This window comes from Rousettus aegyptiacus, unplaced genomic scaffold (genome assembly GCF_014176215.1).
Source record: "Rousettus aegyptiacus isolate mRouAeg1 unplaced genomic scaffold, mRouAeg1.p scaffold_m13_p_10, whole genome shotgun sequence".
Taxonomy (NCBI): domain Eukaryota; kingdom Metazoa; phylum Chordata; class Mammalia; order Chiroptera; family Pteropodidae; genus Rousettus; species Rousettus aegyptiacus.
Genome location: NW_023416285.1, coordinates 63,247,410 through 63,274,451, shown reverse-complemented (window position 1 = coordinate 63,274,451; position 27,042 = coordinate 63,247,410). Strand labels below are relative to the sequence as shown.

The 27,042-nt window shown below is 34.7% G+C and overlaps 1 protein-coding gene across 6 annotated transcripts in view; it reads left to right on the top strand.

Moving 5' to 3' along the window:
* The first annotated feature begins 421 nt into the window (after positions 1-421).
* Positions 422-27,042, top strand: part of EXOC1 (exocyst complex component 1) — a 55,592-nt gene continuing 28,971 nt past the window's right edge. For 3 of the 6 annotated variants that reach the window (XM_016142306.2, XM_016142302.2, XM_016142305.2), the window contains exons 1-9: positions 422-591; positions 4,800-4,933; positions 7,821-7,951; positions 10,726-10,885; positions 13,697-13,717; positions 15,190-15,377; positions 17,316-17,543; positions 17,746-17,878; positions 24,727-24,836. In XM_016142306.2, coding sequence (XP_015997792.2) covers positions 4,810-4,933; positions 7,821-7,951; positions 10,726-10,885; positions 13,697-13,717; positions 15,190-15,377; positions 17,316-17,543; positions 17,746-17,878; positions 24,727-24,836 — 1,095 coding nt within the window. In that variant the 5' untranslated portion in view covers positions 422-591; positions 4,800-4,809. The other 3 variants (XM_016142303.2, XM_016142304.2, XM_016142307.2) reach the window with 3 other exon arrangements.

The following is a 27,042-nucleotide window of genomic DNA, read 5'->3' as shown; positions in this document are numbered from 1 at the left end:
GCCCTACCATACTGTGAACTCTTGCACGTCTGAATCACCTCTGCACTTGCATCAAATTGCCTAGAATAAAACAGATGCCAATTGGAATGAGGCGTAGAGACGGAATAAGGAATAAATTAATCACTTGCTCTGCCACCAGCAACATTGGCATCAATTGTTTCTCAAACTTAACTGTGCACAGGCGTCATCTTGTTAACATTTAATCGGATCTCGTCTTAAATGAGTTGCTGAAAATATCTGAATAAATAACTGTTCTAGAGAAAATGGTATCATACAGCACCAAAACCCCAGACCCGTAGTCGGTCTCCGAGCGACAGGGGCCCGCCCCTGCCCTCCTTGACACGCCCCTACAGCTAGACCTTGCCCCGCCTCCCCACGCCCGTCCACTCCTCTTCTTCCTCCTGCACCCGGTCGACTTCCGGGGTGGAGGTTTGTCACGTGCCCGGACATGGGACGTGCTGGCCGAATGGCTGCTTCCAGTTCACCGTTCAGTTGAGAGGCGCATCTTAGTAGCGGTGGCTGCCCTCCCCGCATCTCGTTTCGGTTTTGGAGGACCCGCCTCGGCACAGCCGGGCTCGGTCCGGCCTCGCGGTAAGCCCATAGGCCGCGGCTGCACAGTAGTCCCGGTGGCGGCGGACAGGCGCCAGGGTCTGAGGCGGCGCCTCAGTTCCCCTGCAGGCTCAGCGCCCGGGGTCGGGTACCTCTTCCTCTGCTGTCAGGCCTCCCTTCCTTTCCCCGTTTGTCTGGGTAAGGCGCAAATTCTGCTTGGAGCATCCCCCATCTCTTTGTTGTCCTGGGAGCTGGGAGGGCAATCCTCACATATCCCTTTATGGATCCGCCCATAGAAACCATATTTCATTTGGCCAAAACGGCCCTGGTTATTTTGCTCTTTGGTATAGACCAGGAGAGGAGAGCGTGACAGTCTTCGCCTTTGTCCAAATCCACAGTCTTTTACTCTCTTAAGTACATTTCCCTGTGTGTGTGCACAGTTGTTGTTTTTCTCTCTGTATAACAGTGCTCCATGCGCTGAGATGTCTTGATTACATACGCTGCCCAACCCACATGGATACACATTGACAAGCTATTTGTCATGAATTGAATGGTCCAACTGAATTTAAAGACAAAAGAACCAATACAGAGTAAGCAGTATCTCACTCCTCTGGAACGTGGTCAAACATGGATTCTTAAATATGGAAAATAGTTTTAGAGGATCTCTAGTGATGAATTCACTGATAACAAAAAGTAAGATAAAGACTGTAGAGTTAATCACTTGACCCTTAGAATATAAATGCCATGGAGGCATGAGTGGCCTTTTCTTCATGAACATATCTGTCATATTCACCACTGTAACCCAGAAGAGTGTCTCACACTTAGTAGGCATCACTATTTGCTGAATGAATGAGGGTCACATAGTGCCTTTCATTATGCCTAACTCCTTTATGAGGTACACCTGGTCTTCTGTTTCCTTCTCTCTCTTTCTCGCTCTTTTTTTTTTAACCACTTACCATTTTTTGTTTTTAACCAAAGAGGGACTGTGTGGTAAATGTTGGCCACTAATAATAATTCATTTGACCAGTTTTAACTGTTCACTTCAGGTCACCTCAAGAGGCATTTGCTGGGTATTTACTAAGAAAGAACACAAAACTGCCGGAGTGTCTCACTTTCCTCTCTTCTCTCTCTCTCAAGAAAGTTTTTGAGATCCACAAACATGATTTCATGAAGCAATTGCACAGCAGGTGCTTGATTGATTAGTAAATACAATAAGTCCTATAGCAATTGAGGAGAGATTTATTTAGATGAAGATCTTAATCAAATCAACTTCATATAAACCATGAAGTGTAATTGGGGTTTGGATATGGAAAAGCACCTAAGCAGAATGGATAAAAAGGGCTTGGAGTGTAAGGTTTGCATTTGGGAACATTAGTAAAACGTTGAGCAAGGGCATGTGATGAAAGCTGTGTTTTGCATTACTTGTTTGTTGGGGGTCTTGGGGTTATGGAAGCTTGCAAAGAGATAACCAGATACTGTAGTGTTAAATAAATTAGTCGACATGAACCTGGGTTAGTGTGTGGTCAGTGGGAATAGAATGAGAGAATAAATTATGTGTAAATAAGGGGATGTGGCGGCAGATTTTATTTTGACAGTGGAGGAGGAGAATCAAATATGACAGATTTTGGCTTACAGATGTGAGAGTTGGAAAGGCGGAACCTTTGGGAAGCTGTAGCTGTTGTTTGGTACTATCATTTTGGTTAATTTATTAAATACCTGCTTTGCCTTTGCCAAGTTCTAGGAATACAAAGATGAGTAAGACATGCTCCCTACAAGAAGCTACTTTTAATGGGGGAGAGAATACAACTAGTTAGATTGTAAGTGCTCTATAAGCAGAGTAGAGAGGAAGTGTTATAGAAGTAGAAAGGGAATTATTCTTTGTGTGTGTATGACTACTTCACAAAAGGGGCAACATTTTAGCAGGATTTTGAGGAATGAATTGGAATTTCCCAGGGAGAAAAGAATTCCCGGAATAGGAAATTGCATGAACAAAACCCAGAGATGGAAAATTAAACCAGTCAGTATCCTGTGTGGCTTGGGCATAAGATAGAGTACAGCTTTTAACACAGTGTGTGAGCCCTAGAACATATTGAGAAATTAGTAACAAGGCCATTTTGTAATAGGCAGAATGGAGGTTAATATAGGTGATGCAGAGAGATGGAAAAGAAAGCAGATGGTGAAAATTGTACTTCATGGCTTCTATATTCTCTGCAGGATAGATGGTGAAGTCATTTGCAGAGAGGGAGAGGCTGGACACCAGAGCTGGGGCTTGAAAGAAGAATTTGCAACAGCACTGATGGGGAACAGGAAGAGGAATTGTCAGGGGAAATGTTAAAGAATTGCTGAGCAACACTAAAAGTCTAGCTTTGACTGGATTTAGACATTTGTACTGAATGCAGTGAAGGACATGTGGTCTTAAGTGGCACACGGTAGCCCAAAAGAAGTGTAGAAAGAATACAGTTTATGGAGCTTCATAAATAGAATGAACTAGTCTACAAACAGTAAGATAACTGAAGGGGTGGTGTGGGTGGAGAGAAATGAACACACTGCTTCCAAGCCAGGTTGGAGAAGAATTAAACTGGAGGCCAGATAGACAGAATAAGAGGGAGAAGGAGGCCAGAAGACTAGAGGCTGAAATGTGAAAGAGGGAGGATCTGATTTTTGTGAGAAAAGCAATTTTTTGAGTTGGAACAGAGATAAAATTTTCAGATTAAGTCAAACAGAGGAGGTACCTAGTTTACAAAAGTGTCATTGCATTATAAAAATTCATTCTAAGTCATTTATTGTAACTCAGAATTTATTTTCCCTAGAAACGGCATTCGAAGTAGAAATTAATTTCCTAAGCAAGCTCACATATATGAAATACTACATTTGCATTGTAAAGTAGTAATATATATGTACACACAAATATATATATTCAAAAAATGAACAAATTTTTTAAAAAACTTAAGTTGGTATTTTTAAAAAGATGTTGAATTATTTGAGCAAAAGTAGAAACATATTTTTTACCACAACTTTGTTGAGATATAATTCATATACCATAAAATTCACCATTTTCAAGTGTATAATTGTGTTTTTTTAAGTATATTCACAAGGTTATACAACCATCACTACTAATTCAAGGACATTTTCATCACCCAAGAAAGAAACCCCAAACCCATTAACAGTCACTCCCCATTCCTCTCTGCCCCCAGCCCCTGGCAATCACAAACCTTTCTGTCTCTTTGGATTTCCCAACTTTGGACATTTTATATAAATGGAATCATGAAATATGTGGTCTTTTTTTTTTTTTTTTTTAACATGTCCCTTATAACTGGCTTCTTTCACTTAGCAGAATGTTTTAAGGATTTATCAGTGTTGTGGCATATATTAGTACTTTGTTCCTGTTATGGCCAAATGATATTCCACTGTGGGCATTATATTTTATACTGTAGTATCAGTTCATTGGTTGATGGACTTTTGACTTGTTCCCACTTTTCAGCTATTGTGAATAATTTATGTACATGTTTTTGTGTGGATGTGTTTTCAATTCTCTTGAGTATATATACCTGGGAGTGGAATTGCTGGATCATATGATAACTCCATATTTAACTTTTTAGGAACCACCAAATTGTTTTCCAAAGTGGCCGCACCATTTTACAATCACCAGCAAATTGAGAATTCCTTTTTCTCTACATCTTTACTGGCACTTGTCTTTTTATTTTAGCCATCCTAGTGGGTATAAAGTGGTAGGTATTTCATTGTGGCTTTAATTTGCATTTCCCTAAGCTAATGATGGAGAGCATCTTTTCGTGTGACTATCATCATTTGAATATCTTTGTTGAAATATCTAGTCAAATCCTTTGCTAAGTTTTTAATTGGGATAGTTTTCTTTTTATCATTGAGTTATAATTGAGTTGTAAGAGATTTTTTGTTTTTTTTTGTTCGTTTGTTTTTTGTTTTTTTTTTTTTATATATAGGAACATTAAAGGTTTAGCATGGGTTTTAAATTATTTTCTTAAATCTCTTTTTTTCTTCGCATTATAATACTTGGTGAACACTTCCAAAGATTTTAGAGTTTGATAGCACTGGTTCTCTAATTTCTTTTCCAAACATACACTTTTTTATTCTTTTGATGTAGGTGTGTTAATGTATTAAGGCATTCTTCCTACGCTTGTTTACCAAAAATAAGATTATTTTTAATCATAAATGGAACAACTTAAGAACGATTTTGAGAATGAGCTTAATAGCTGTACTCTGAACTTTTTCAGCTGAGTAAAGATGACAGCAATCAAGCATGCATTACAAAGAGACATTTTTACACCAAATGATGAACGCTTGCTGAGTATTGTCAATGTCTGCAAAGCAGGAAAAAAGAAAAAGAATTGTTTTTTGTGTGCCACAGGTGGGTATTTGGTAAGAAAAATTTGTTTGGCATTCTTTTATTCTTTTATCCCCTAGGGGACTTTTCCTCCTCGTTTTAAATATTCTCATTGTCTCTATAAGTGGAAAAAACTGTTGGGCCAACAAATGCATTTTTAAATTATTTTTAATTAAATATTGAGTAGATACCAAAAAAATTCTATAACATATATGTAAGGTGTGAAGGTCAATCACACCATGAACACTTGTGTTCCTACCACTCAATATAAGAAGAATATTACCATTACTTAGAAGTTTCCTGTGTGCCTTTCCTTGATCCCATTCCCTTCCCTCCCTATTTAAGGGGTAACTAGTATCTTGAATTTTGGTTTCCTGTTTTCTTGCTTTTCTTTATCATTTTACCATATGTATTTGTAATTATCACATAATATATTGTTAGTTTTGCATGTCTTTGAACTTTGCGTAAATTGAATCATAGTTCATGTATTCATTTGTGACTTTTTCCACTCAACATTATGTTCATGTTTGAGTTTTAGCTCTGTTCTTTCATATAGCTGTAATTCCTTCATTTTCACTGCTGTGTGGTATTATGCTCTGTGAGAGTACAGTTTACTTACCTGTCCTACTAGTGATGAACATTAGGTTTGTTTCTAGGTTTTGCTATTCAGATAGTACTTATATGACATGTTTGTCTTTGTCTCATGTATACAGGCAATAATTTTCTAGGGTCTATATTTAAGTGCAGAGTTGCTGGCTCATGGGCATGTGGATTTCAACTCCGATACCAAATTATTTTCAAAAGTAGTTGTACAAGTTTTCACTTTCACAAGCAGTATGTGTTTTGAGTTCTTCACATCCTAGTCAAAACTTGATTTTGATACTTGCTTTTGACAGACCATTAATTGTTTTCAGTGTGGTGGATGTAAAATAGTATTTCATTGTGATTTTAAATTGTAGTTCCTTCACAATGAAATTGAGCTTCTTTTCATGAATTGATGAGCCATTTAGTTTCCTTATTTAAGAAATTTCCTGTTTAAGCCTTTTGCTCATTTTCCTATTGTGTTGGTTGTCCTATTACTGATTTATTTAAGTTCTTTATATAAGTTGGATACTAATCCTTTGTTGGTTGTATGAGTCCTATGGCTTATGTTTTACTTTTTATGACTTTTAATGAAATTTATAATTTTAAGATATCTTTCCCTCCCCTGGAATAATAAAAGTATTCACTTATATTATAAAAGTTTAAAAATTTTACCTTTCACATTTTAGTCTTTACTTTACCTATGTGCATGTTTGTAGTAGTGAGTGTGTGTTTCTGAATTCTTATATCTAGTATTTATTTTGTCTTGTTTTGGTATTTTATTCTTTCACCTACTTGTTAGACACAACTTGTCAAGTTCCATTTTTTTGTTGGGATTTTGATTGGAATCGTTTTGAATTGATAGTCCACTTTGGAGAGAACTTGCATTTTTATGATATTGAATCTTCTTGTCCATCAACATGGTACAGTTCTGCATTTACCTAGGTCTTTCATGCCTTTCAGTAAGGTTTACAGTTTTAAAGACTTTCAATAAGTTTTACAGTTTTAAAAGCTTTTGCACATGTGTTATATTTATTCCTAGGTATTTCTTTATTCCTAAATGTTTTTGATACTATCATAATAATAACTCATTAATACATTTTTAAGACTTTTTTTTTAAAGATCACTTTTAGATTTACAACACAATTGAGAGGGAACTACAGAGATTTCTCATTGGCCTTTGTCCCCACACATATATAGACTTCCCCTTTATTAATACCACTCATAGCAGTGGTACATTTGTTACCATGAATGAACCTACATTGACACATCGCAGTCAGCTAAAGTCCATAGCTTACCTTAGGGGTCACTCTTGGTATCGTACATTCTGTGGGTTTGTACAAATGTATAATGATATATGTTCATCATTATAATATCATACAGAATATTTTTACTGCCCTGAAAATCCTCTGTGCAGTCTGCCTTTTCATCTCTTCCCTAACTCCTAGCAATCACTGATCTTTTTACTGTTTCATAGTGTTACTTTTTCCAGAATGGCATATAGGTGGAATTATACAGTATATAGCCGCCTTAGATTGATTTCTTTCACTCAGTAATACGCATTTAAGGTTTTTCCGTGTCTTTTTCATTTATTTTTAGTGCTGAATAACCTCCCATTGTCTAGATATACCACAGTTTATCCATTCACCTACTGACAGACATCTTGGTTGCTTCTAAGTTTTGGCAGTTATGAATAAAACAGCTATAAACATCCATGTGCAGGTTTTTATGAAGACATACAGTTCAACTCCTTTAGGTAGATGCCAAGGAACATTATTGCTGGATTATATGTTAAGAGTATGTTTGGTTTTGTAAGAAATTGACAAACTATTTTCCAAAGTGGTTGTACCATTTCATTCCTGCTAGCAATGTATGAGAGTTCCTGTTGCTCCACGCATTCCCTAACATTTGTTGTTGTCAGTGTTCTAGATGTTGGCCATGCTAATAGGTGTGTAGTGGTATCGCAGTGTTTTAAATTGCATTTCCCTTATGCTACATAGTGTGAAGCATCTTTTCATATGCTTTGTGATCTGTATATCTTTTTTGGTCTGTTAAGATATTTGGCCCGTTTTTTATTCAGATTTTTTTTCCTTACTGTTGCATTTTAAGGGTCTTACTACTCAAGGAATCTGCCTTTGACCCTCTAGTCCGATTGGAATCTTTCATTAGTATTCTGAGCATTTCTCAGTCAGCATTTGTTGGGAAGTGTTACTCCTTTTTTTTAGTATCATGTATACGCACCTGACAGCTATATTTTCAATGAGTGAATAAATGAAGGAAGGAGTAAGTGAATGATATTTCTAATGAAAGTGTGTATTTTACTCAACAGTAACAACTGAACGCCCTGTGCAGGTGAAGGTGGTCAAAGTCAAGAAATCTGATAAAGGAGATTTCTACAAAAGGCAGATTGCTTGGGCCCTTCGAGACCTTGCTGTGGTAGATGCCAAGGATGCCATTAAAGTATGTTTTATTTAGTTTTTTGACCTGTGTTCAAAAAGTATCTTTCATTTTATACCATAGTATTGTGTCTTTCAAAATGATGTAACCTTTTCTTGTGTGTATAACTCACTGGTCCATCAGCTAACCAAGAATTAGTCTAAAGTATATTATTCAACCTTTAATTCCCCCACTCCCCACTCTCAGGCTACTAAAAATACATACAGAGTATGTTTGTTTCGTTTTTTTTGAGCTTCAATTATGTTTGTGCACAAGCTACATAAACTAGAGCAAAGTTTGACTCAAACTTTATGCATTTATTTGTTTAGATCAGGTAGACTTAGTATAAAATTCATAAATTAGTACAGATTTTAAAGTGGTGTGTTATGTGATTTTTTTAAAAAATCATTGTTCTGTTAAAACTTAGTTCAAAATCATATATATTATAATCAAAGTGAGTCTTAGTCCTCACAAATTAATGTAGAATCATCAACTGACGCAGCTCACCTTTTGAGGCCATGGTCTAATATTTGTGGCTCAAGTAAAGGAAGTGATAGTGAGTTACATACCTTATCCTAAGGAACTTAAAGAATAAGATATAAGACTATAAATTTTACACCTTTCAGTTAGGCCATATTCAAACTCCAAGAAAATTGAATAAGATGATAACCATGTTAAAGGACCACCTTTATTCCCAACACTTCAAGGCTTTTTTTACCAAAAAAGTCAAGTAGAGCTTCTTAGGTTAAATCAAGTGCTTCTTCCTCCTCCTCCTCCTCTCTAACTCTGCCCTTCATCTTCCTCTGTGGCCCAACAGTACCTCTAGAGTGCCAGGGAATGCTTGGACCAAATCCACTTATACTGTTGATGGGGCTAAAGCAAGCCTTAGCTTAATGTCATTCCAGGTGCCCTTTGATTTAACTCTGCAAGCCTCATACATTTATTAACAAGGTACAAAGGAGTAAAAACTACCTTTGCAGAGTAATGTAATAACAAAATGCTGGTTTTACCCTTACCCTGGTACAAGTCCATGAAATAAAAGCTGAACAAAATGACAGGCAGTTGAGTCAGATGCAAAATAATTTTTAAATGAAACAAAAACAACTTTAGGAGAGCCCTGCATATCTGTAGAATTCTTTCAAATATAGAGAATACCTTTAATTATTTTAGGCAAAGTGGGTCTTTGCTTTATTCCTAAGGAGCACTCAATTTTTAGAAAAATGTGGAAACAGGATTTGGCAGGTGCTTTGAGTTTGTGCGTGTGTATGTACTGGAAAGAATATTAAAACGGGATTTTTAGAGAACTAATTATTTAACAAATTATTTCTGTTACCATGGGAAAGGATTAAGAGTAGAAACTTTTGGTAGGTGTCTGTTTAAGAAAAAAAATACTGTAAGGACATTTTAGAAACACTTCTTTATTTAAAAAAAAAAAAACAACTTTTTTCCTTCAGTAGTTTTGCATTTTGTAATCCTGTTGGCTTGCATTATTCGCTAACGTTGCTGAAGGCTTTCTCACAGCTGATGCCTCATTGCTGACTTGCTTAATGGATCTTGTTTTCATTTTATGTAGGCACCTTTGTGTGTGTGTGTGCTATATATGGATATAAAACATAAAATTTTTATACGTAACCTAACATTAGCCATTTAGTATCACACATTGATTTGTGTGAGTGTTGCCACTGGAGCACTCATTTACTCTTATGGCATTATGGGAAATATTCCCAGGGAAGAGACCATTTCCCATCAAGTTTCATATTAATTGCCAATACTCTTAGATATTTCGTAAGTAATAATGCAACTACCTTTTCTGCTTATTGAGATATAATTAAACTATTTAGTAGTTCCATGCTACTCTAGTGTAATTGTACCACAGGTCAAGTCTTGATCTCTAAATTATCCCAAATCTTCACAGTAAAAGTCTGAGATAACTTCCCTTGCTTTTAAGGGTCTTTATTTAAGTTTTGTTCCCCGTAAATAAATTAATTAATTGAATATACTGTTAGCCTTCAGTAGACTATTAAGAACATTCGAACCTATTTTTTAATTCCTTGGATGTGAAGAAAAGTGTACATCCTTTTTTTTTTTATTTTTTGTTTTTTTATATAGTAGTCAAGTAGTTCTACATTCAAGGGAGAATTAGCCTGGCATGAAATTATTGCTAACATGTCACTCGAGACATGTATAACATAAGTGAAATTCCTTCACATGACTTGAGCTTTTCCTTACTTTTGAGACACTTTTATTCATTCTGTATATTCAGAATTAAAAACAGGAGCAGTTCCTATTTTTCACTTGATTCATTTTTGAAAACCACTCCAGGACATAGATTGTGTTTTTTTTCTTATGTGATTAATTAGAAGATATATTCTTTGTCAAGGAATTAGTATCAAATTACAGTTATGAATAATAGTACCTCATCAAAGAAAAAGTGTAACTCTAAAACCCCGTAGGCAATTTAAAAAGAAAAATTAGGTCCTCATCAAAACTAGAGACCATTGTCGTCTTATACACTAGGAAACCGAAACATCCTGTACTTCTACTCGTAGACTTAAGGGGGACAGGAAGAAAATTACTGAAACACTATTTTTTATCCAGCTTCTTCTGGGAAGAAAACAAAGTTTTTGCTATAAATTGAATTCTGTGAGCCGTTCTCTACAAGTCACTTAGCTGATTTTTAATGGTGATTTTTTTCAAGAACAACTTCAACTTCTTTTGTTTTATTGAAATACAGATTTTACAATAATGAAAATGGGATATGATCAAAAACAATTATCTTTTGTATATTTTTATTTCAGGAAAATCCTGAATTTGATTTACATTTTGAAAAAATATATAAATGGGTTGCCAGCAGCACTGCTGAAAAGAATGCATTTATTTCATGCATTTGGAAATTGAATCAGCGCTATCTCCGAAAGAAAATTGATTTTGTCAATGTTAGTTCACAGCTTCTGGAAGGTAAAGTTAAATAAAAATGAAAATGTAAAATCAAGTGTATGTATAACTGAATATATAATTTGACATCATTTGAAATAATTAGAACACTATTTTAAAATAATATTTTATTGCAGGAGTGATCCATGTTTGTCATAGAAAATTGATACATTAAATTAAATCAATAAAAATTATGCATAAACGTAATCTTCAGAAAACTACTGTTAACATTTTGTTAGATATTCTTCTAACCTTTTCTGTATGCATACTTTTTTAAATAAAGAAATCTACATCATTTCCTACTATACTTTTTCATATCATGTATCGTGAACATTTTCCATGTTATTAAATACTTATCCAACATTATTTTTAATGGCACCATAGTATTCCATTGTATGGATATACTGTCATTTATTTAATCACATTTTTAATTTTCCAATCTTTGCTTATTTTGTAAAACTCTGAGATGAATATCTTTGTAGCTATATTTTTGTGCAGGGTATAGCTGTAGCAGTTCAGAACACAACTGGAGTGCAACTGCCTGGGTTCAAATCCTGGCTTTGTCACTTACTAGCTATATGACTTTGAGTTATTCTATATTTTAGTTTTCCTAACCTCAGAAATAGAGATAATAACAGAATCCACCCCACAGGATTGTTGTGAGGACTGAGTTAATATATGAACATGATGAGAGCAATACTAGATATATAGTAAATACTCAATAAATATTAGCTATTATTATCAAGATAAAATTCTTAGACATGAAGTTAATTAAGATAATTTTGATCCATATATCTTCAGGAATGCTACTAAGGATTCTTTTGTATTACGAAATAAAAACTCTACTGTTAATTATTGAAAATAGGAGATTTTATTCTTTTAAAATTTCTTTCATAAAGACATAAACATTGTAAGAAAATGGTTCTGTATGCCTTATGGATGCAATTTGTGTTGTATTCTTTTTCTCAAAGTGGACAGTTGAAATGACAATATGCAAGTAAACAGAGTTGTTGCTCCTCTGTTGAGAAAAAAAAACTTAGATTTATCCTAAATTATGTGTTTTTGAAAGAAAACTTAAGTTTGTCCTAAGTTGTATATTAACATTTAAAATTAGAAGCTTTTATTTTGTCAGGTTGGAACATCTGAAATTACCAATATTCTACCATTCTGACCTATAAATTTGGCAGTTTCAGATGCTTCAGACTATTCCTTTACTTAGTCACTTGCCTCTGTCATTTCTCTATTTTGTTTCACTTATTTCTTTTCTGTTTGGCCATGGATCTTCCTCTCTTTAAATGTAGTATTCTTTCTCATCGGATATAAATTAGTGAATCCATTATGAGTTTCAGGCGTAATCCTTGGAACAAGCAGAGACAAGTCACATCTGTCAGGCCCTGTGCTCCTCCCCACAGTGAGGCTAGCCTTGTGTAGGAGCCCTCAGGGTTGCCCTATCATCAACATTAGACCCCAATGCCTTGGTGATTGAGTGTGTTGAATGACCTTCAAGAAATCTATGGTAGTTTGTCATGCCTTGAATAGTAGTTTGTTTGTTTGTTTGTTTTTTCTTATTTTATTCTATCATTTTAGGGTTGAACATTCTGTTAAGTGAATTTAAAAGCTTGCTCTTCTGTTTTCAAATATTACATACCTCCAGATGTTATTTATTGCCTTAGATGCATTTTAAACCAATATATTTCATTAAATCAACAACATCAGAATAAACCTGTATTTACCTCGTTAAGAAATATTACCAAAATCAATGAGAAGAATATTGCTATTTTTGAGAATGAAGTGTCCAGCTTAAAAAAAAAATTGTTTTTCAGAGCCTAAAACAAAGGTGTAGACATTTTCATTTTTATAAACATTAACTCAAATTAAAATCAATTTTAAGAATATTGAGAAGATCCTTAAGGATGTCATTTTGAAAATTAATTTTTATAAATCAAATAACCATTGCTTTGGTTTAGTAGAATTCATGGAGTAGCTTTCTTAATGTCTACAAGCTTGTTTTAATGTTTTACTGAACTTTAAAATCATGGCTGGTAATTACCATTTTAAAAAAATTAGATTGTCTCTAAGCTTTAGAAAACAAATTATCACCGTCTCTTTTTAAGAGATAAATAATCATACAAGTAAGACTGTTCATTGTGAATGTTAGCGGTGGTGACTTTAGTATTTTTTATTGGTGACAATTGAATGTTCATGCTAATAACGGGTTTCTTAGTAGAATATGGTTTTTAAAAGAGGACTTGGTTAGCAATTGAAGTAGAGTGAAGTTTTCATTTGGCCTTTTGTTTATTCTTGCAACCAAATTTTTTAAAATCTTTGATTTGAATCCTTAAATGCCACTTTGAACTGGAATCTTGTGTGTTCTTTTAATTGCTTCAATTTTGTCCTTTCTCACTGTTTTATGACTAATCCAATGTGAGGGTGTGTCTAGATAAAGGTTTGGGGCTTTGAGTGAAAATAACTAGACTAAATGCATGAGTCACAGCTGACCTAAAAATAATTCCCAGGAAGTGATCCGTTTCCCACTTTTCTCCTCCAAGGACTAGTCAGTACTGTTTCTGAAAAGAGTAAGAGAAAATGGAAAGATAAATGGATTTTTAGTAACTGTCAGAAAATAAATAAGAAAAAGGAACTCTTGAAATTCAGCTTCTTATGAATCTTTCCACTTTGTAGATTAAATTGACATTGTCTTTAAACTTTGATTTAGCATGAAGTTCAAATGAAATACGGGTAGTATTTTAAAAATTTAAACCTGTGTAATTTTCTACCCAGCTAATCTTCTTTGCTTACTTTCCTCTGCTTTTTTCATACCTTTTTATTCTCCAGAACTGCCTAAAGTTACAGAAGGTGCGTAACACCTTTCCTTCTTTTTCTATTCTGTATATTTTTATTACTTGACATTGTTATGTACTGTTGATTACATATCTTATGAAATTGTGTTCAGGGACAAGTTTATTACTACAAAATCCATACGGTGATAAAATTAATGATAGTATTAATTATTAACATCCAAGGACTGTTTCATGGGAGAGAAAATATCTGAAGCAGTTATGATCATTTAAAATATTTGTTTATTTTAAATATCTACTTGTGTAAAGAGCTGTACTGAATGTTTTGGTTAGTCCGTGCTCCCTAGTGGCTAATACGCTGTCATACACATGACAGTTAACAGTTCCACGGTGAACTAAAATGGGCTTACTCAAAGGGCAAAGAGCTTGGGGATGCCGCTCTAAAAACTTATATACTGTAACCTACAATTGCCTATACCAAAAGTTTTGTCTCATTTTTTTTCTGGGACATTATCTAAATTTGCCTAATTATCATTCTTCAGAGTAAGTCCTTCGTTAATTTGAATTAGCTGATTTTTGTAGTATGAAAAAATAAGGTATGTCAAGTCATATTGAATGTAAATATTCACTATTTTCAGAGAAAATAGTGAATATTTAAAGCATCCAGAGTTTGGGATTTAAATCTTGTCCCATTATTTGATAAATCTGTAACTTTAATTACAGATTTCTTTAGGGAGTAAAAATTATTTTTTTCATTTTTCCTCTCTTAACCTCAGCTTTATATAAAATCTCACAAATTGAACTGAAACATTTATCTAGAAAGCACCTCAGATTTGACCTCTTGGTCTTTTGTTATGAAGCACGAAGACCATTTATATTTTGTAATTTCCAACAGCCCTGTTGCTATTGCTCTTTTTATCATGGAGTTATTGAGAACGCTCCTATAGCTGACCTTTAGAAATTTTATCAATCTGTGTATAATTTGTTTAAACAAAGAAATGGAAAATTTAGTTAATACTTTCAGTGACCAAAATAAATTGACTTGTAGATATATTTTCCATTTCAACTAAAAGTTACTTGAAAAAAATGTTACAAAGACAAAAATAACAGAAGAAAAATGTTACCTGGGGAAAAAAAGGAAAGCAAATTGTTTTCATGTGTTCTGAATTCATAATAGTTGTTTTGTTAGAGCAGTAATCACCTCAGGTAGGAAAGAAGGGTTAGGCTTCTTTCCATGTGTTTGTTTTTGTTTTGTATTTGTCTTTTATTTTAATTGTTTTTGGAAAATTGTGACTAAAGCCTGTTTTAACACTTGTAAGTCAGTGAATTAGACTGCATGCTTTTTATTTGTTACAATAAACGTTATAGTAACATACGCCATTCTTTATAAAAATTTTTTCATATATTTTGAATTTTATTTTTTCAGCCACTAAATGTGACCTGTACTTCTAATTGACCTTACCTATAAGTACCATGTTATTGTTTTTCTTACTTTTTTACTACTTTATTTTTAATTTTTACCTCTTTAAGAATCTGTTCCAAGTGGAGAAAATCAGAGTGTGACAGGAGGTGATGAAGAAGCAGTAGATGAATACCAAGAATTAAATGCAAGAGAAGAGCAGGATATTGAAATAATGATGGAAGGCTGTGAATGTGCAATCTCTAATGCTGAGGCCTTTGCAGAAAGGTTATCCAGAGAGCTGCAGGTGCTAGATGGGGTAAGACTTTCTTGCAATCTATGATTTGTGTTGTGCAGTAAATTGAGAAGACTGGTGTTCACATTTTACTGCCTCATACTGTGATTATTGCTGTCTTTCTCTATAAGAGCATTACCAGCTGCCATCAGTCTTTCAATGTTCTTGATCATTCCTATTAGGCCAATGAAGGCAGTTGGCTCCAGTCCTAGCTTTTGGAAGGTTCTTAATATGAAGTGATGGAACTAAAAAGTAGCCAACCAGAGGCAATTTGAGGGTTGATTCCCCAACCTCTGAAACACCTCAGAATAGTTCAAAACAAAAGAATAGCATTTTCGTTGTTTGAAAAAAATAAGTACAAATTAGAGAGGAACTGGGCTGAAATAAGTGAATCATTTACCTAAAGGTTGCAGAATAAGTGTGATGAAAACAGGAGAGTCAGAGGAAAAGGGTGTTTGATTCTTCTGCTAAAATATTTTGGAATAGATCCTTTAATTGTATTTTCTGAGTCTGTATCTAAATGCACTTCTTTAGAAAGTAGCAGTACTAAATGTGAAGAAATCTAAAATGAACATTTGGGGGTTTTTGTTTTTTGTTTACACAGGTAAGCATTTAAGAAAAACCCTCAGAGAATAAGGATTTTTTTTTTCTACAGTAGAAAAGAAAAGCTTTATTAGAAGGGAAAGTACACTCCAGACATGGAAGCGGGCCTGAGCAAGAGAAGTGTGACTCAGAAGGCCTGGTATCAAAGCCAGAATAAGGAATATTTTAAGACTTAAATAGTTGTGATCTTTTATACATGATAGGTGCAGAAATTATGAGGTTGAAATTAGACCCAGAGATTACATGAATAGTCAAGTTTATGAATTTACAAATGTTACTGAAACTAAAGCCTAAGAGAGAGACTTCCAGATGTTAAAGTGGAAATTGTCCTGGTTGAATTCAAGCCCTAACTCTGCTGCCTAAGATTTTATTGTGTCTGAGCCTTCCTTACTTTATAGTTTGGCTGTACTTACAGTTCGGTTATTATGAATATTATATAAAATAGCACATGTGAAATTACAGCATCAACTGTACAATAATATTCTTTTAATTCTTTGTCCAAGTTTTCTCATCATACTAGGTTACCTGCCTTTTTTTTTTTTTTTTTGTATGGGAGGTGAACGCACAATGCAAGTGGCCTGCCTTCTTAATATGGCTTTATATTTTCTTTTCTAATTAATATTGCATATATGTTCCAAGTCATATTGCTTTGCAGTGTTATTTTCAATTTGGCAGCTCCTATATTTCAAGGAATTTAGAATCAATAGAATCTTTTAAAAAACAATGGTAAGAGATGGTGGTTTGTTACTGCTTTTTGCCTGAAAAAAAAAAAAAAAAACATAGTTGCAAATGAAAGATAAAAAGAAGACCATAGAAGGAGCTATCTTAAGGCTATATGTTCTTCCATATTCTATTAGTGTATATTGTACTAGCAGTAGTTCCATGTAACTTTTAAAGACTGGTATACCACTGCTACCTTCTTGACTAAGGAATTACATAGGTGATTATGCTTTTATTTAAGATTTTACATGAATGTTAAGTATAAAGACTTGCTATAGCCAGTAGAATTGGAAGAAACGTTAGTGATGAAGTAGTCTAATGCCCCTCAGTTTACAAAAATGAGAATACAGCATTCATTACTGATGATATGTTATAGGGCAGAACTGTACTTGTGTGGTCTGTGGAAATATAAAATATTGACGTCTGTTTCCTAACCTTGATATAAGAGGCAAGTAGGTGTACTATCTTGAAATACTGTGTAAAAAATGGAATGTAAACATAAAGTGATAAAGTCAATGTATAGATGTACATATCAATCTTTGTTACTCTGCTGTCAATGAGATTTGGCAATATTTCGTCTTTATACTTCTTTTACACATTTGAATAATACGAAGTGTTACTTTTTTAAAAATTTTGTAGGCCAACATCCAGTCAATCATGGCCTCTGAAAAACAAGTGAACATCCTTATGAAGTTGCTAGATGAGGCTTTAAAAGAGGTGGATCAGATTGAATTGAAACTGAGCAGTTATGAGGAAATGCTCCAAAGTGTGAAGGAACAAATGGATCAGATCTCTGAAAGCAACCACCTAATTCATCTTAGTAACACTAATAATGTAAAGCTCCTATCTGAGATAGAGTTCCTTGTGGTAAGTGTGATTATAAATTACCAACAAAAAAAGAAAAATATCTCATGATAATATATAAAAGCCATTTGTAAACATTTTCAAGTTTTCTTACAAGAGCAAGATTTAAAATAATTGCGAAGACTTAATGGTAGGATTGAGTAGCTACTTACCTATAAATTTTCCTAAATTACATGTGTACCTAGTGTATTTACATATATTCCAGAACCACATGGACTTGGCCAAAGGTCATATAAAGGCCCTTCAGGAAGGAGATCTTGCTTCTTCCAGAGGCATTGAGGCCTGCACCAATGCCGCCGATGCCCTTCTGCAGTGCATGAATGTAGCTCTCCGACCAGGTACGTTCACTGGAGATGATAAAATCTGACCAAGAATCTGAGACTAAGCCTGTAACTTAGTATAATGCTTATGTGGGCAAGTGGTTTAGGGTTATATCATTAGCTATACAAACACATTTCATTATTTATTTGCAAACATCATTCTATTGGCACTGAGAACTTTTTCATTTCATTACCTTCCAACTGACCATCAGTGGCTCAAGTTAACACCATGATTTTTCTTCATTACAGTCCACAGAACCTAGAACAAAGTCGGTGCTTGGGTTAGACCAGAGAACGTAAGGTTTTGCTAAGCCAGTGGTTCCAAAACTTGACTTGGCATCGGAATCACCAGGAAGGCTTGTAAAAAGACAGATAGCCAGGCCCTACACCCAGATTCAGTAGGTCTGGACTGAGGCCTTAGAATCCACACTTATAACAGTTCCTAGATGTTGCTGAGTAAGGATGGCACTTTGCTATCCATTGTGCTATACTATTTTTTCCCTGACCTTTCTTTTCTTTTTTTTTAATTAATTTTATTTTTATGTTGACATTGGTTAATGCAATCTGGTAAGTTTGAGATTACTGTACATTTTAACAGTAGGACACATATATATCTACATTGGGGGTTCACCTCCCATAGTTAGATTTCTTTCTGTCACCATATATTTGACCCCTTTAACCCCATCTACTTCCCTCCTCCCCCCACCCTGTGGTAGCCACTAGTCTATAGTCCATGTCCATGAGTCTCTGTTTGTTTGTCCTGCTCATTTGTTGCTTTTAGGTTTATATTCCGCATATAAGTGTTATCATGTGATTTTCAACTTTTTCTGTCTGGCTTATTTCGCTTAGTATGATTATCTCGCGGTCCATCCAGGTTGTCACAAATGACAGTATTTCATCTGTTCTAATGGCTGAGTAATATTCCATTGTATATATGTACCACAGTTTCTTTAGCCAATCATCTATTGTAGGACACTCGTTTGCTTCCATGTCTGGCCACTGTGAATAATGCTGCTATGAACATCGGTGTGCAAATATCTTTTTGGATATGGGTTTTCAAGTCTTTGGGGTAAATACCCAGTGGAGGGATTGCTGCATCATATGGTAAATCAATTCTTAGTTTTTTGAAGAACCTCCATACTGTTTTCCATAGTGGCTATACCAATTTGTAGTCCCACCAGCAGTGTATGAGGGTTCCTTTTTCTTCGCATCCTCTCCAACACTTGTTATTACTTGTCCTATTGATAATAGCTATTCTAACAGGTGTGAGATGGTTATCTCCTTGTGGTTTTGATTTGCATTTCCCTAATAGCTAGCAATGTTGAGCATCTTTTCATATACTTGTTGGCCGTTTGTATGTCCTCTAGGGAGAAATGTCTGTTCATGTTCTCTGCCCATTTTTGATTGGATTGTTTGTTTTTTTTTGTTGTTGTTATTGAGTCGTATGAGTTCTTTGTAGATTTGGGATATTAGGTCCTTATTAGAGGCCTAGCTTGCAAATATATTTTCCCATTCGGATGGTTGTCTCTTTACCTTGTTGACGATTTCTTTTGCTGAGCAGAAGCTTTTTAGTTTGATGTAGTCCCATTCATTTATTTTTGCTTTTACTTCCCTTGCTTTTGAGGTCAAATTCATAAAATCTTCTTTAGGTCCAAGGTCCTTGAGTTTAGTTTCTGTTTTCTTCTATGCATTTTATTGTTTCAGGACTTATAGTCAGGTTCTTAATCCATTTTGAGTTAACTTTGGTGTGTGGTGATAGACAACAGTCTAGTTTCATTCTTTTGCAGGTGGCTTTCCAATTTTCCCACCACCATTTCTTGAAGAGGGTTTCCTTTCTCCACTGTATCCTTTTGGCTTTTTTATCAAAAATTATTTGCCCATACAAATATGGATTTACTTCTGGACTTTTGATTCTGTTCGCCTGGTCCATGCGTCTGCTTTTCTGCCAGTTCCATGCCCTTTTGATACTGTCACTTTGTAGTATAATTTGAAATCAGGCAGTGTGGCCTCCAGCCTCGTTCTTTTTTCTTGGGATAGCTTTGGCAATTCCATACAGATCTGATAATTTTTTGTTCTATTTCTTTAAAAAATGCCGATGGATTTTGATGGGGATTGCATTAAATTTGTATAATGCTTTAAGTAATAAGGTCATTTCAGCTATGTTGATTTTTCCAATCCAAGAACACAGAATATCTTTCCGTTTTTTTTTATCATCTTCGATTTCTTTTAATCTGGTCTTATAGTTTTCATTATATAGGTCCTTCACATGTTTCATTAGATTTATTCCTAGATATTTTATTCTTTTTGTTGCAATTGCAAAAAGGAATTATGTTTTCCACTTCTTTTTCTGACACTTCATTATTAGAGTATAGGAATGCTAGGGATTTTTGAACATTGATTTTTTTATCCAGAAACTTTACTGTTTGTTTCTAGTTGTGTTCTTGTGGAGTCTTTAGGGTTTTCTATATAGAGAATCATGTCATCTGCAAATAGTGACATTTTGACTTCTTCGTTTCCTATTTGGATGCTTTTTATATCTTTCTCTTACCCGATTGCACTCAGAAGGACCTCCAATGTTATATTGAATAACAGTGGCCATAGTGGACAGCCTTGCCTTGTTCCTGTTTTTAGTTTTCACCATTAAGTATAATGGCTGAGGGTTTGTCATAGATGGCCTTTATTATGTTAAGGTACTTTCTTTGTATACCGATTTTGTTAAGTGTTTTGATCGTAAATGGATGCTGTATCTTGTCAAAGGCTTTTTCTTCATCTATTGATATGATCATATTATTCTTATTTTTTAATTTGTTTATGTGGTGTATCACATTAATCAATTTGCGTATGTCAAACCATCCCCTGTGCCCCTAGGATGAAGCCCACTTGATCGTGGTATGTAATCTTTTTAACACATTGCTGTATTCAGTTCACTAGTATCTTATTTAGGATTTTTGCATCTGTGTTCATGAGAGATTTTGGTCTGTAGTTTTTTTGTGTGTGTTATCTTTACCAGGTTTTGATATCAGGGTAATATTGGCCCCATAAAATGAGTTGAGAAGTATTGCTTCCTCTTTGATTATTGGGAAGAGTTTGAGGAGAATAGGTATTAAATCTTCTTTGAATGTTTGATAGAATTCACTGGTGAAGCCATCTGGTCCTGAACTCTTACAATTTGGTAGGTTTTTGATGATTGTTTCAATTTCCATACTGCTGATTGGTCTAATTAAATTTTCCATATCTTCTTGATTCAGTCTAGGAAGATTGTATTCTTCTAAGTACTGATCCATTTCTTCTAGGTTATTAAATTTGGTGTTATAAACTTTTTCATAGTATTCTTGCATGATCCTTTATATTTCTGCAATGTTAGTCATAATTTCCCTTCTTTCACCCTTGATTTTGTTTATTTGTGTCCTTTTTCTTTTTTCTTTATTGAGTCTAGCCAGGTTTGTCAATTTTATTAACCTTTTCAAAGAACCAGCTCTTGGTTGCATTTATTTTTTCTATTGTTTTTTTGTTGTTTTAAATTTCATTTACTTCTGCTTTAATTTTGATAATTTCTTTCCTTCTGCTTACTTTAGGCTTCATTTGTTATTCCTTTTCTAGTTCTTTAAGATGAAGCATTAGGTTGTTTATTTGGGCTCATTCTTGTTTTCGGAGAGCCCTGTAATGATATGAACTTTTCTCTTATGACCACTTTTGCCATGTCCCAAAAGTTTTGATATGTTATACTGTCATTATCATTCGTTTCTATGTATCTCTTGATCTCTCTTTTTATTTCTTCTCTGACTCAGTTATTCTTCGGTGACATGTTATTTAATCTCCATATATTTGTGGTTCTTCCCACTTTCCTTTTACAGTTGATCTCTAGCTTCAAAGCATTATGATCAGAGAATATGGTTGGTATGATTTCAACCCTCTTATAGTTGTTGAGGCTATTTCTGTGTCCCAGTATGTGGTCAATTCTTGAGAATGTTCCATGTGCACTTAAGAAGTGTGTATAAGCAGCTGTTTTGGGATGGAAGGCTCTATAAATGTCAGTTATGTCCAGTTGGTCTAATGTGTCATTTAAGGACGTTATTTCCTTATTTATTTTGTTTGGATGATCTGTCCATATCCGACAGTGGGGTATTTAGGTCCCCTGCTATGATAGTGTTTTTTGTCTGTTTCTCTCTTTAGTTCTGTTAATAATTGCTTTACATATTTCAGGGCTCCCTGAATCAGAGCATAGATGTTAATACATTGTTATGTCTTCTTGGTGCACGATTCCCTTTATCATTATGAAGTGTCCCTCAATACCTTTCTTTCCTTTTTTATTTTGAAGTCTATTTCATCCGACTTTTCTGTGAATGCCATTTACTTGAAATACCATTTTCCACCCTTTCACTTTGCATCTACATTTGTCTTTGGAACTGAGATATGTCTCTTGGAGGCAGCCTATGGTTGTGTTTTGTTTTTGATCCAATCTGCAACTCTATGCCTTTTTATTGGTGAATACGGTCCATTTACGTTTAGGGTGATTATTGAAATATTAGGTTTTCCTATAACCATTTTGTCTTTTGCTTTCTGGTAGGTTGGTGTTTCCATTGCTTCCTTGTCTTTGTGTGTGTGTTTTTTATTTTGGTTGAGTTTTGTGGGTTTTCTCTCTGGTCCTTCTTGTTTTATGTTATATACTTCAATTCTGAATCTTTGGCGTGTGGTTACCATTGTGAATATGTAAAGGATAGTTATATATATATAGTCCATTTTCTTCTGTGTGTGCGTTATTCCATTCCCCTTCGCTAATTTGGAGCTTTGAATCATACCTTTTTCTGTTACTGTTGTCTCAGTTTGTTCTTATGTATGCTGAACATTCATTACTATCTTGCTATAGCAATTTTCTTCTAATTGTTTAAGCTTATAATCTGTTCTTATTAACAGTTGCACTCCTCTGCTTCTTTCTATCTGCCTGCTAGTCACCTTACTCCAAATTATTGTTTTGTTATTTTGTTTTAGGTGAGCTGACATCTTTCAGTATTTCCTATAATGCAAGCCTTGTAGCAGAGAAGTCCCTCAATTTTTATATTTCTGGAAAGATCTTTATTTCTCCTTCACATTTAAAGGAGAGCTTAGCTGGATACATTATTCTAGGCTGGTAGTTCCTTTCATTTAATGGTTTGAATATTTGATTTACTCCTTTCTGGCTTATAAAGTTTGTACTGAGAAGTCCGAAGATAATCTAATTGGTTTTCCTTTATAGGTTACCGTCTTCCCTGGTTGCCCTGAGAATTCTGTCTTCGTCATTGATTTTTGATAATTTTAATACCATGTGTCTTGATGAAGGCCTTTTTGTGATGAGATAATTCCAAGTTCCAGCTCATTCCTTAAATTTGGGAAATTCTCTTCAGTTATTTGTCTGAAAATGCTTTCTAATCCCTGCTCGTTTTCCTCCCCTTTGAGAATGCCCATTATTCTTATGTTTCCTCTCTTATAGTATCAGCTAGTTCTTGTATTCTTTTCATTATTTTTCATTCTTAGTTTTCTCTTCTCTTTCTTCTGATTTATTTCTAGATTTCTGTCTTCGATATCACTGATCCTTTCCTTCATTGGGTCGACTCTATTTCCCAAACTTGCTATTTCTTTTTTCATCTTTTGCAATGTGTTCTTTATCTCCAGAAGTTCTATTTGGTTCTTTTTGAGGGTTTCAGTCTCCTTGCTAAAGAACTCATTCCATTCATCTAGTTGTTTTTTCAATTCCTGAAATTGTTGATATGAATTATTTCAGATCTCATTGAGTTTTTTCAGAAGTACCATCCTGCATTCTCTGTCATTTAAGTAGCATATGTCTATGTCTGGAAGCTATATTTTGGAGATTTTTTTCTTTCCGAGCTACCCTGTCACCTTGGTTGTTCGTGTTGTTTAATGGATTATTTCTTAACCTGGGCATTAATGGAAGTATATTCGACTTTTTTTCCAGAAAGAAGATTTATTATATAAAAGTCTCTCTTTAGCCTGTTGCAAAGAAGGCATTTTTCTTTTAGTTTCCAGTAGGTGGTGTCTAAAGCCTCTTGGATCCTTGCTTTATATAAAGTCTTAATAATACTTTTTTTTTTTTTTTTTTTTGCTTATAGATGTTTAATCACACTCGCTACCCTTAGTGGTTGGTCCCAGTCAGTGTTAGTGACAAGTTCAGTAGCATTCGCTCAGATTCCTCTGGGGCGCCACAGCATTCCGTATCTCTGAGGGTATGGGGGAAGGGGCCTTCTGAGTTGGGGAATGGGGGCTCAGCCTCTGTTTTGCAGCCACAGCTGGTAAAAATCAACTGTTGTTCCTCTTCCTTCCCCACTTCTCTGCCATCCCAGCTCCAGCTTCTCTGTCATCCCTGCTTCTCTGCTTTCTGCCCTGATGACTGGGCACTATGGCTGGCTATGTGGAGCTTCCGGGTCTCCCAGGCAGGGCTGTTCAGGGAAGTCGCCACACCTTCTTCCCTCCCCTTCCTCCTGCAAGGAACTTGCCTGAGGGAGGAAGCTTCTTTGTTTCTCTCATTCCATCGCCGGACACCTGGGGTTCTGACCTGTGGTAGCTCTTATTCGCAGATCCCACGCTCTGAGGTACTGGTATGCTTTTTGGGGTGTTTTTTTGTTGAGTTTTAGATGTTCAGCTTATTGTTGTTTCAAGGGGAGAGATCTGACGATGTCTCTCACTCCGCCATGTTTCTTACCTCTTCTCTTTTCCTACTAACATACTCCTTGATTTTTCTTTTATAAATCAAACAAACCCATAAAACTTTGGGCTCTTCAGAACTGAAATATGGATACTGTTATAATATACTTGTTAAGCATCATCAAACTCTTTTTACCCATTAAAACAGTCAAGAAATGTTCTGATTTCAGGCCACGACATGCTCCTGGCGGTCAGGCAGCAGCAGCAGCGTTTCAGCGATTTGAGAGAGCATTTTGCTCGGAGACTGGCCAGTCATCTCAACAATGTTTTTGTTCAACAGGTAATTTTATTTTTTATTAATACTAGCATGTTCCTGTAGCTTTTTTATATATTGCCTTAAACATGTGTGCCTTCACACAAAAAATTTTAATATGTTTGATTGGAATCTCAGCATATTTCTTCACATATTATTTGATTTTAAGATTTTTTAAATAAGTGCATATTTGCTCATAGTTGTTTTTGGGCCCCAACTGCCTTCTTAGGTAGACAGTCTAGTTCTTTTCAGCTCTAATTCTCAGATTCTAGAAATCACAAATAACTGTGATTACTTATTGCATATACCATTTAGACCTACTTATTTATAAAAAGTCCAAACTTGTTATGTGTTTGCTGTTTGGCCTGTTTTATTTTTATTTTTCAGTATTTTAGGTGAGAATTAGGACTCAATCCAGTGTTTTACATGTTTTACTGGCTCCATATTTGTCTATATGCATGAGAAAAGTGACTGTAGTTCAATTGTAAATTCAGTTGATTTAATTTTACATAAAGCCTTTGTCTGCATTTTTATGTGAAAAGGGATGTTATAATTAAAGTTAGGCAAAAATATTAATAATATTAAGCGTACCTCAGAGGGTTCTGAATAGGAGGCATTTTAATATCTAGTGTAAAAAATTAGTTTTCTTATGTTTTTCATCTCTTTTATTAGAATTATTGGTCAAAAAAATGAGGGAAATTTTGTTCATCGAGAAATGCTTTCTGAAACATTGGATTCTTATTTTGTTTTCATTTTACAGTATTCTAAAACAATTGTATTTACTATATTTTATTTCTGATTAGTTTACTCAGGCCCTCCTTCAACTCTATAACAGGTCCTACTTTCTTTCGGTGCCTGTGAGTACATCAAATTTGGCTCGAGCTTCTCTTATTCTTTTTATTTTCTCTAAAGTTTGCTAAACTTAACAGCAGCAAAATCTTTATAGATTATAACTTATTCATGTAAACTACCTGTTAACCATATTTGTAGGTTTTTCAGAGTCCCATAGAGAAAGTTTATTTTGGCCAAAAAAGGCATTTAATCTAATTCTGCTTGGCTTTCTTCCTGTCATTCTGGTACTCAGTTGCTTACTGCTTCATTTATTTAGAAATTATTTACCAGGTTATTGAGACGTGTACCAGACATTTACTTAGGATAGATGAGCAGCTGATTCTGCTCTTGAGTAGATTTCAGTCAAGGGGAGGGAGATGAACACATACTCAGGAAGGATAAACGTGATAGTGGTACTATTGGAGCATAAAGGAAGACCTCCTAACTAAGCATGTGAGGGGAAAATGGGGGAAGAATCTCTTAACATTTCACTCTACTTGAAGTGTCAAGAAAAAAGGAAACCTAGAAGTCACATAGGAAATACTAATTCACATTTTTCTTGCAGTATTATTTCAATATCTATTTCTACAGTATTGCTTAGTTTTTTTTAACGACACTATTGACAGTGACATTATCTACATTCGTAGATGGTATTGAAAATAACAGTCAGTAGTCCTTTTTATACTGTTTGTTATAACATGCAGTTATTTTAAAAAATTATTTTGCTTCTTTGACTTATAAACTAATGGCTTTGTTTAAAATGAATGCTTCCTTATTTTGAAAATCTAATATGTATTGTTACATGTGAATGATGCATGTTAAAAACCAGAATGTTGCAACACCCTGGAATGTGCTGAAGAAGCTGCAATAGGCTGTCCCAAGTACAGAAAAGAGATTTTGTTTGTGTTGAATTCAGTGCATCAGGTCACTTAGCAGGAGTTGGGAAACATGGGTATTTCTCTTCCTGGTTGTAGGACAAACTGGCTGGGAAGATTTGATTACCATATATGGTACATCTCTTTGTCAATCACCAAATTTTCATTGTGTCCCTATTATGTACTTGTCCATGTGTAAGAATAAGAAATGACTTCCACCCTCAAGATGCTTATAAGGAGGTTAATGTATTCAAAGCTTTATAGCAGTGTAAATATTAAATTTGCTAATTGTATAACTATGTAGACATAGTACACATACGTATAAGTGCTAACACGTATAATCAAAAGTGAGTTTACTGAGGATCTAAGTAGTCAGATATGGCATCACAGATGGCACAAGAATAGAGTCCATGCAATGCAATTTATAGCAAATGTATATATAACATTTATAACTACTATACAGAAGAATCCAGTGTAAGTAATATGTTGATCACAACACAACAGTAATTTAAGAGCGGTAATTCCCA